This window comes from Triticum aestivum, chromosome 1D, assembly GCF_018294505.1.
Source record: "Triticum aestivum cultivar Chinese Spring chromosome 1D, IWGSC CS RefSeq v2.1, whole genome shotgun sequence".
In the NCBI taxonomy this organism is placed as follows: Eukaryota; Viridiplantae; Streptophyta; class Magnoliopsida; order Poales; family Poaceae; genus Triticum; species Triticum aestivum.
The window spans coordinates 482,489,167-482,499,879 of record NC_057796.1 but is presented as its reverse complement, the minus strand read 5'-3'; the positions used below and the strand labels follow the sequence as shown (position 1 = coordinate 482,499,879).

Here is a 10,713-nt window from a genome sequence, read left to right as displayed (position 1 = left end):
TTGAAGGTTGTCGAGTGTGCCGGTCGCTGACATTGTTACCGGCGTGAAACTGGAGGGTGCCCATATGTAGTCCACTGGCTTTGTTGTCGGCTGACATGACCACGGCCGCTGGCGTGAAGTATGACCGCTGCCATTTAGCTACGTCTTTTGTTGTTTTCAAGGCTGGCATGGAGTGCCAGCTGCCGACTTTGTTGCCGGTGTAAAAAAACAGGTCCAATTTGAAGGTTGGGTGGTGTGCCGGCTGCTGACATTGTTACCGGCGTGAAACAGGAGGGTGCCCATATGTAGTCCACTGGCTTTGTTGCCGGCCGGCATGACCACGTACGGCCGCTGGCGTGAACTGTGACCGCTGCCATTTAGCTACGTCTTTTGTTGTTTTCAGATTTGCATGCACGCGGACCTATGCGGCCGAAGATGCGGCTGCGCGTTGGGCATACGCCCCGGCGCATCCATGAATTCGGACGAACACTGCCATTACCACCCAAACAGACAAAACGGGCGTCCGTTTAAGATCGCGTTGGAGTTGCCCTTATTTTTCTCGGTTTCATAATATAAGAGCGTTTTTTACGCTAGTGAAATTGCGTAACGGCTCAAGGCGCACGACACACGCGGCAGTGCGTCACGGGGGGACCCTGCGGCGCGGCACGCGAGCACGCGGCCGGAATGAATGGATCCGTCAACACGAGGTCCCTCTCTCGCGTGGGGACAAGCGCTTGGATCGCCCGCAACCGGCCGCGCGCCACGACGCCCCGCGCGTGGCCGGCGTCGCGAGAGCTCGCTCGCTCGCTCGCTCGATCACTCGATCGCTCTTCTTCACCGTACGCACGTACTGTACGAGGCCCACGGCCCAGTCCGTGGGTCCAGGCGCGGCGTGGCGAGAGACCTTCGCCGCACGTCGTCAGTCGGGCAGGCGGAGGCCCACAGTACAGTAGCTAGAGTACTAGTACCGCTCAAAAAAGAAAAAAAACAACGAGGTGTACTAGCAGTAGGGGTGGGAGGTGGCCTCTGGGAGCGATTTCCGCCGTTGGTTCCCCCGGTGATGTGTCGGGGCGGCAGCGGTGCCGTCGCACGGGTTGGAAAACGGACAAACAAACCGTGGGCGTCCAGGTGAGTCGAACGCGCCGGGGCAGCCAGCCAGCACGCACGCCGCGCGTCCGTCCGTCCGTGCGTGCGTTAACTGACTGCAAAAAGGAGGAGCGAAGCCGACGGCGGCGGCCAGTTGTCGGATCCGGTCGCGCGCCAGCGTATTCCACGGCGAGGGCAAGCTGTGGGCGGGCGTCGAGACCTGAAGGCAACAAAAGCAGCGACGGGCACGGCCAAGGAGGCATCACCCCGACGGTGGCAGCGGCGGTAGCGTGGCGGGCGGAAAGGCGGGCCGGAGGCGTGCGGCGAGGGCCAGGCAAGGGACGGTGCGGGGGGCGGTAGCGGCACCGTCCGTCCTGCGCCTGCACATGGCCGGGCATGGGGAACGGTGGGGCTGGGGATAGCGCCAAGACGGAAAGAGAGTAACGTAGCCAGTCCAGTCCGGGCCATGCCATGCCGGCCTCACGCTACGCTCGGGCACGGTGCTCCCTCTGCTGCCTGGGCTGCTCCACACCGTCCGTTCGCTTGCAGTGCAGTGGGACGCCAACGCCTCGGCCCGCTTTATATGCCCCGCCCTCCACATCACCACAGCCTCCGAACTCGACGGCTCGACCGTCTCTCCTCTCTCTCTCTCTCTCCCCCTCACCACCACATCAGCGGGGCCACCCCCGGCCTCTTCTTCCCTGCATTTGATTGATCCGTCGCTTGCCCGGTCGCCCGTCGATCCGTTTACCCGCCGTCCGCCCGTCCCCGGCAGCCGCAGCCGCACCGCAGGTAACAACACATTTCACCCCCTCCCTCCCCCCTTGCCGATTCATTAATTTGCATTCCGGTGGCGCAAAGGTGGCGGGCGGGCGCTGCCTGTTCCTCCCGGCCGGACTCCGCCGCGCATTAATGCCGCCCCATTCCGACGCGGGCGGGCGGGGCACGGGAGGGGCGGTGGTGGACCGATTGGTCGGGCGGCGGTGCGTACCGGTGGGGGCGCCCGTGAGGTGAGTGAGTGAGTGACACCGCGCGCGCGGCGCCGGCGGCGTGGTTGGGGCAAAACTGTCGACCGGCCGCTGGCGAGGAGGGAAGAGGACGGATCTTGTTGCCAACTTAATTTCAGGATCACGGCCGCTCGGTTTCTCATTAACACTAGCAGTACCATGCTGATTTATTTTCCTCCTGTCTGAATTAACTGTTGCCAACGACTGAATATCATCACTTCACTCATTTCATTCGTCGCTGTAAAAGGGAGGAGGCTCGCCGGTGATTGGGGCGAGTCCTCCTTTCCTTTCCTCGATCTCTACTTGTGCCCAGTGGTGATTGCAGGAGCATTTGTTTTGCGTTCCCGACGACAGGAAAATCGAGTCCTCCTTGGATCCTGCGCGCCCTGCTAAATTTTCTTCAAATATTGCGGCTTCTAGGCTCTGACCAGCTCGGTTTCATCATCGCCGCTGCCTTAAAAACAGCACCACTCACATGTGCATCTTTCCTCGTGTCCACAACAAGTTCACATGTGCAGTGAAATCCTCGTGCAAGTCTCCGTTTCCACTTGCAAAGTTCATGGGGATATTCTGCCTTGCTTCCCTTTGAGTTCAGAAGAGGAAACAGCGAAGGAAGAACGCCAGCCACAAGATCAGAGGATCACCTCCTGATTCACGTGACCCTGCCCTGAAAAGTCACAAAGTCCTCGTCACCTTTCCCACTCTTCCACTAGTCCCTTTTCCCATGATCATTGTTCTGAAGTATACTGAGCTTTACAGAGGGCCGTGACCCGTGAGAGAGGGGAAAAAGCCCGTGCTCTTTTTTGCTCGACCTGTAAATTCATCAGTGATTTTGGGCCAAGTCATGTGCCTTCCATGCTCCAATCTAGTCTACCAGTTAATGGATTCTGAAGATTCCATGGTTGCTGATCGTTCTCAACTTCTCATCTTGTTGCAGTTGCAGGTGGACTGCGAATGTCATCGATGCAGTTCAGCAGCGTGCTGCCCCTGGAGGGCAAAGCGTGCATCTCCCCCGTCAGGAGAGAGGGCTCCGCCTCCGAGCGCCTCAAGGTCGGGGACAGCAGCAGCATCAGGCACGAGAGGGCCTCCAGGAGGATGTGCAACGGTGGCAGGGGCCCCGCCGCCACCGGCGCGCAGTGCGTGCTCACCTCCGACGCCAGCCCAGCAGACACCCTTGTGAGTTTCATTCCATCCGAACCAGATGATGATCGAATTGCAATGGAGACACTCTGTTATGTTAGCATCTCTGACTTTTTGATGCAAAAAAAAACACCTGCAGGTTCTCCGGACGTCCTTCCGCAGGAATTACGCCGATCCGAACGAGGTCGCGGCCGTCATACTCGGCGGTGGCACCGGGACTCAGCTCTTCCCTCTCACAAGCACAAGGGCCACACCTGCTGTAAGATGACACATTTCATCATCCAGTTCTATGTTTTTAACTGTCTTGCTCTTTTCTATTACAGGTTGATAGTTTGACACTAGTACATCTCAGTTCCAGAAATGAATTTAAAAAAATCTGTGTTACTTACAGAAATGTTCTAGAACATTTCCCAGTTTTAGGTAGATAGGAATGAGAAAGCTTTATTCAAATTTCAGTTGTCATCTGCACATGTTAAATTATTTGGATAGGACCAGTTGAAGTACAGCTCATTCAGTACCAAGTTTTCTGCATTGTGTTGTGTTTAAATCATTATTAGAAGCAGTGGTTTCTGTAGCCGGACCCGATGATGCCCCCCACTTTAACCGACATGATGTCAACCTCAAGGCTATCAGTGACCATGCATGTAGCCCGTCCAGTCATCTTCGGATCGCCAGCCTGAATCTTGTTCCTTTCCCTTTGTTGCATTGCTCAGGTTCCTATTGGAGGATGTTACAGGCTCATCGATATTCCCATGAGCAACTGCTTCAATAGTGGCATCAACAAGATATTCGTCATGACGCAGTTCAACTCGGCCTCTCTTAATCGTCACATTCACCGCACCTACCTCGGCGGGGGAATCAATTTCACTGATGGATCTGTTGAGGTAATTGACCTCAGCTTATTAGTTTGTACTCAACTTTTTTTATGATCTTCATCTCGATGTATTGGGCTTTTAGCTGACTACAGCACACGTTGACTGATACACCTTTTTGCAACAAATAGGTATTGGCCGCGACGCAAATGCCCGGGGAGGCTGCTGGATGGTTCCGCGGAACAGCGGATGCCGTCAGAAAATTTATCTGGGTGCTTGAGGTGAGAAGAGTATCTAGGAGCACATGGCCCTCCTTGCACCTCATACTTGTAAATCTGGATCTGTTAAAGTAATGCTTCTTGTGTTCTGTCTACCTCTCCAGGACTATTATAAGAATAAATCCATAGAGCACATTTTGATCTTGTCGGGCGATCAGCTTTATCGCATGGATTACATGGAGCTTGTGCAGGTTTGTGATGTTCTCTTTAACCAGCTCTAGTGTATGTTCTGTTTTGAACTGGCTGACCAAGCTTATTCATGCATCCTTTACAGAAACATGTGGATGACAATGCTGACATTACTTTATCATGTGCCCCTGTTGGAGAGAGGTATTAACTATTCTTGTACATCCCAGATCCTTGTTTATGAGTTGTATCTTCCTTTTGTTGAAGTTGCACTGCATCCTGATTTGCTTTTCTTTGTTTTGGAAGCCGGGCATCTGAGTACGGGCTAGTGAAGTTCGACAGTTCAGGCCGTGTGGTCCAATTTTCTGAGAAGCCAAAGGGTGACGATCTGGAAGCGATGGTTAGCACTGGTCTTACCTCACTGTGTCAGATATATGCCTAAAGATATAACTGTCTTAAATAAGTTGCAGTATCTGAAATTTAATCCATTGATCATTGCAGAAAGTGGACACCAGTTTTCTCAATTTCGCCATCGACGACCCTGCTAAATATCCATACATTGCTTCTATGGGAGTCTATGTCTTCAAAAGAGATGTTCTGCTCAACCTTCTAAAGTAAGAACCTGCTCTCGTGACGATGCCGTTGTCCTGTCGGTCTGAATTCTAATATCTGCATTCTCAGGTCAAGATACGCAGAACTACATGACTTTGGGTCTGAAATCCTCCCGAGAGCTCTGCATGACCACAATGTACAGGTAAACTAACAGTGTGAGCTTCATTCGTTGTTTCTGTTGGGGAGGTAGCACTGCATGAAATGCAGTCTGTAAAACTATTTCCTATGTGCTGCACGAAGTGGCCGTTCATTTGACTCTGTTTTTGTCAGGCTTATGTCTTCACTGACTACTGGGAGGACATTGGAACAATCAGATCCTTCTTCGATGCGAACATGGCCCTCTGCGAGCAGGTGACATTCTATTTTTGGGTGCTTCCAAATTTGACTTCAGTTGTGCTAATATGATAATTGATAAATGATAAAGCTACATTAAGACTCTTCACTTAATACATTTTTCAGTATTTTCACACAGTTTCTTCATTGCAGCCCCCAAAGTTCGAGTTTTATGATCCCAAAACTCCCTTCTTCACCTCGCCTCGATACTTGCCACCAACAAAGTCAGACAAGTGCAGGGTACGTGTTAGAACCAACCTGCCATTGAGACTATTCCATACAAGCATCGGTGGTAAGCATCTGATATGGATTCTTCTGTGTGCAGATCAAAGAAGCGATCATTTCGCACGGCTGCTTCTTGCGTGAATGCAAAATCGAGCACTCCATCATCGGCGTTCGTTCACGCCTAAACTCCGGAAGCGAACTCAAGGTATGCTTTTTCGCACCGAATTAATGCTTGTGGTGCATGTCAACTGTAAAATGATCCATTGTCTGAACGCTGTCATTCTTCTGAATGGTGTTTGTTTGCAGAACGCGATGATGATGGGTGCGGATTCGTACGAGACCGAGGATGAGATCTCGAGGCTGATGTCCGAGGGCAAGGTCCCCATCGGCGTCGGGGAGAACACAAAGATCAGGTGAGAGAGACTGATCTGTACCTCAGAAACAACACGTATCGTTCGGCGCAAGTGAGACAGTATCTCTAACACTTTTTGCATCGATACATTGCAGCAACTGCATCATCGACATGAACGCGAGGATAGGAAGGGACGTGGTCATCTCAAACAAGGAGGTAAGATGCCCTCCTTCAGAGTTCAAACCTGGCCCCAAAATTCTGAAGAAAACAACACTCGTCTCTGAAACCATGCCACTTTGTGCCATTTCTGACAGGGAGTGCAAGAAGCCGACAGGCCGGAGGAGGGGTACTACATCAGGTCCGGGATCGTGGTGATCCAGAAGAACGCGACCATCAAGGACGGCACCGTCGTGTAGAGCACCGCCGGGTCGGCGTGACGGGTTCTGCGACAACCTCTGCGCTGCGTTGATCGTCGTCGTCGTCTCGAGGCCCGGGAGGGACTGAAGAAGTGACCCGGGGACGGGAGGCGTTTGAAGCTTGAATGACTGAGAAGGCGCGCGCGGGCAGCATTAGTAGTAAGTAGTAGTAAGGAGCAGTGGAACAAAGTAATAGTCGTTCGTTTTTCCCCTGTAATAAATAAGAGGCTGTGTGTTGAGGTAAAGAAGTGGCAGCGAGCAAACAAACTCCCGGGGGATGTTCGTGTAAATAAAACTCTATCTAGACCTGTGAAATTTTCAGGGGGTTTTCTTGTCGACTGACGTTGCTTTCGAGTGGTGGTTGCTTTATCTATGAAGCGGAGCGAAAGACCATTTCGAGACGCTGCCACTTTGGTAGCTATCGGGCGGTTCCCAGAGTATCGGCGTCAGCTCTGATCGCCTCCACCGTTGCGACCGAAGGTGGAAATGACCGGATACAGTTAGGAACTTTGAAATTTAGAACTGTGAAGCCTCGGTAGCAAGAGCGCTGGTGGTGAAGTCCCGATGCGGATCTCGCCGGGCACCCTCGGTCCTCCTCATCACACCATCTGAAGGAGAGGAGGAGCGGCGGTGCCGCCTATTTGCTCGAGCCTCGCCGTACTGGTTTGGGTTGAGGGGAAGGATGCAGCACAAGTCTTCATGGCCGTCTGTCCGGCCACCCTTGGAAGCTTCTGGTTTTCAGAGGAAGGCAATGTATCAGGCAGCTGCTACCTTCTCCATTAGATCAAAGCTTCTTGTTCCTCTCGATGGAACTAGATGAATTGTGCAGGTACCAGCTTCAACCTCCTCTGTTGCACAAGGGTAACCCAGAATGAGATTTTTCTTGGAAGAAATGAAGAATGAGATGAGCTGCAGACTCTGCTGTAATTGTGAGGCACATCCTCTTGAAGCAAATGATGTGCAGTTCAGCCTTGTCAACCATAGGAATTTTTTTTGCCTTGGATTCTAACCATAGAATGAGATGAACGCGACGATGAAGGGCGCGGAGTTGTATGAGACCGAGGACGAGATCTCGAGGCTTATGTCCGAGGGCCACCGGCGTGTCAGTATGCAGCTGCTATCGCTTGGTGTGAAGCAAGCGATCCGATCGATACAGGCACGGAAGAGAGCGGAGGTAAGGCGTGAGATTTAAGTGTAGTTGGGCCATGGGCCTGGTGTACCCGAGTGGTGTGGGCCATGGGCCGTGTGCAAGTCGACCGAGCGCAGTTATAAGCTCGAGGTGGAGTCTGTAGCAAGTTATCGAATTGAATTTGAATCTATTCTGTCTCTGTTATCCTCTTCCTCTGCCTGTCGTCTCCTACCTTCTCTCTCTCTCTTCAATTCCCCATTCCAGATCGAGTTTGACGGAGAATCCACCCCAAATCCGGCGAACTGACCCGTTCTCCGGCAAGGGTGTGACAATCTGGTACCAGAGTTTCCGGTCCGTGGCTCGCTTCCGCAACCTCGAGAGCGTACCCAGCAAATTCCGAGGCGACGGTCTCCGGTCACCCTAGGGTTCGACTGGTGTAAATCCTGACCTGAGGTGGGTTGCTTCAGAGGGAGGCACCACGGCCAAGTTCAAGCCCAGCGCACAGACGCGACACATCACCGTGGAGATGGAGGCGTTCCAGGAGCGCATGTTGAAGGAGTTCGCCGCGATGCGGGCGGAGCAGAGCAAGCTCGCAGGAGCGGCCGAGATTTGCCAGCGTCTGGAGGCGCTCGACGCGAAGCTGGAGGAGCAGTCGCAGCGCCTGGACCAGGTTCAGGTGAAGGTCAACCTCTCCCGCGACACCCTCGGCAAGGTCCAGCAGGAGCAGGTGCAGGCTGGCAAGCAGAGCGTGGCGACATCAGAGGCAGCGCGGGCAGCGCCTCGTACGTCCCCACCGTCAATTCAGACCGATGGGGTGCTCGGTGCGGCTCCAGGATCAACGGCGCGCAGCCAGACTCACCACAACCAGGTACCTGTCGCAAATCCATATCCCAGTGGAGAACAGGGTGAACATGTGTTGTGTGATGATGCGACTGGGAAGCGGAGTTGGATGCCTAAGATGGATTTTCCTAAGTTTGATGGGATGGGGGTGCGTATATGGCTCGATCAATGCGAGTCATTCTTCCTGTTGTACAACATTCCTGAAAATTTCCGAGTCACGTCTACATCTCTGAATTTGGTGGGCAATGCAGCGCATTGGTTTCAGTCATACAAACAGATGGGAATCTGGCCTAACTGGCAGCAATTCTGCGAAGCAGTGACACAGGAGTTTGACATAAATGTCCATAGAGAGCTCTTGCAGGATTTGATGAGGCTGAAGCAAGTCGGTACAGTGGAGGAGTACAAGAATCAGTTCTACCAACTGGTGTATAACATCAGGTTATATGAGCCTGCTCTCAGTGATACTTTGTTGGTCACACGGTTCATCTTGGGTTTGAAAGAGGAGTTGCGTGCAGCTGTGGAATTGCAACTGCCTGTTAATGTGCAAAAGGCCACCCTGTATGCTATGGTGCAAGAGCGACTGTTATTGCAACCAAAAGGAGGCAAGCCTGGTTACCAGAAAGGGCAGCACAATAAACAGGACAACATGAATTCTTTTGCCCCAGGTGAATTATGGAAAGCAAGACAGCTCAAAGAATACAGGAGGGCTAATGGACTCTGTTACAGTTGTGGGAAAAAAATTGTCCCAGGGCATGTTTGTGCTACAACAGGAGGTACTAATGATCAGTTGAAAGCTGTTGAATGTGTGAATCCTCATGAAATTATTTCAGATGCACTGTTGGATGCCTTGCTAGAGGAACATCAAGAGGAATGTGCAACAATTTCAGTGCAAGCTCTGTCAGGTGCACCTCATCCAAAAACTATTCAGTTCAGAGCTCTGATTGGAAATCAAGTGGTGCTACTTCTCTTGGATTCTGGCAGCACTCATACATTTGTGGACCAGGCCTTATTGGAGAGGATCAAAATTACTCCTGAAGCTTTACCTGCACCAATTTCAGTTAAGGTGGCAAATGGTGATCAACTACAGTGTACAGAAACAATATCCAACCTCACCTGGTGGTTGCAAGGCCATAATTTCACTAGTCCTATGAAAGTGTTGCAACTGGGTGTATATGATATTATTTTAGGTATGGATTGGTTGAAGAAGTGGGGAGTGATGCAGTGCCATTGGGCTGAAAAGTGGATTCAGTTTGAGGATCAAGGAAAATCTGTGAAGTTACAAGGTGTGATCTCTAAACCAACTACTCAGTTACAAGAAATGTCTGTGGATCAACTTGTGAAGTGGGATAAAGGAAATGACATATGGGATGTGGCCCTAATCCAGCCAGTGTTTGACAAAACTAAACAGCAGGCCATGCCAGAGGGAATTCAGGAGGTTTTGCAACAGTATCAGGATGTGTTCAGTGAACCCAAGTCCCTGCCACCTGCTAGAGTGTTTGATCATGCTATAAATTTGATTCCTGGATCAGTACCTATTAACAGCAGACCTTACAGGTATTCCCCTTTGCAGAAAGATGAGATTGAAAGACAGGTGGATGAAATGCTTCAGGCTGGGTTGATCACACCCAGTCTCAACCCATTTGCTTCTCTAGTTCTGCTAGTTAAAAAGAAAGATGGATCTTGGTGTTTCTGTGTGGATTATAGAATGCTCAATGCTCAAACTATAAAGAGCAGATTTCCTATGCAAGTGGTGGAAGAATTGTTGGATGAATTAGCTTGCACTAAATGGTTCTCAAAACTGGATCTCAGGGCAGGATATCATCAAATTAGGATGCTACCTGAGGATGAGCATAAAACTGCTTTTAAGACTCACCATGGTCAGTTTCAATTCAGAGTTGTTCCTATGGGGCTGGCCACTGCTCCTGGTACATTCCAATGTGTCATGAATTATTTGTTTCCTGGAAGAAAGTGTGTGCTGACCTTTATGGATGACATTCTGGTGTTTAGCAAAACTCTGGCAGATCACATTAAACATCTGAAAGAGGTGCTTCAAGTGCTCAGAGAAAATCAGTTTTATGTCAGAGAGCAAATGTTCTTTTGCACAACAGTCTCTTGAATATTTGGGTCACATTATTTCAGTGGAAGGTGTGGCCACTGATCCCAGTAAAACAGCAGCTATGGTGGAGTGGCCTGTGCCCACAAGTGCAACTGAATTGAGGGGTTTCTTGGGTTTAACAGGATATTACAGAAAGTTTGTGCAAAATTATGGGATTATTGCAAAACCCTTAACAATGCTCCTTAAGAAACAAGCTTTTGCATGGTCTTCAGAAGCTCAAGTTGCATTTGAGCAATTGAAGCAAGCTATGGCATCCACTCCA

At 51.1% G+C, this 10,713-nt stretch overlaps 1 protein-coding gene across 1 annotated transcript; it reads left to right on the top strand.

The window, feature by feature from the left end:
• The first annotated feature begins 1,615 nt into the window (after window positions 1-1,615).
• LOC123183253 (glucose-1-phosphate adenylyltransferase large subunit, chloroplastic/amyloplastic) lies at window positions 1,616-6,704 on the top strand. Its single transcript, NM_001405979.1, has 16 exons — window positions 1,616-1,857; window positions 3,010-3,248; window positions 3,352-3,471; window positions 3,926-4,096; window positions 4,216-4,305; window positions 4,407-4,493; window positions 4,577-4,632; window positions 4,735-4,828; window positions 4,930-5,042; window positions 5,110-5,182; window positions 5,311-5,391; window positions 5,527-5,613; window positions 5,699-5,803; window positions 5,905-6,011; window positions 6,106-6,166; window positions 6,265-6,704. The coding sequence occupies exons 2-16, from the start codon at window positions 3,027-3,029 to the stop codon at window positions 6,364-6,366; spliced, it is 1,569 nt and encodes a 522-aa protein (NP_001392908.1). The 5' UTR covers window positions 1,616-1,857; window positions 3,010-3,026; the 3' UTR covers window positions 6,367-6,704.
• Window positions 6,705-10,713: the final 4,009 nt, after the last annotated feature.

Bases quoted from the DNA above. Each gene is read 5' to 3' on its own strand.
- LOC123183253 (NM_001405979.1), top strand. From the start codon at position 3,027: ATGTCATCGATGCAGTTCAGCAGCGTGCTGCCCCTGGAGGGCAAAGCG. The intron at 4,097-4,215 runs GTAATTGACCTC...TGCAACAAATAG, and splicing joins TCACTGATGGATCTGTTGAG to GTATTGGCCGCGACGCAAAT. The intron at 4,494-4,576 runs GTTTGTGATGTT...CATCCTTTACAG, and splicing joins ATTACATGGAGCTTGTGCAG to AAACATGTGGATGACAATGC.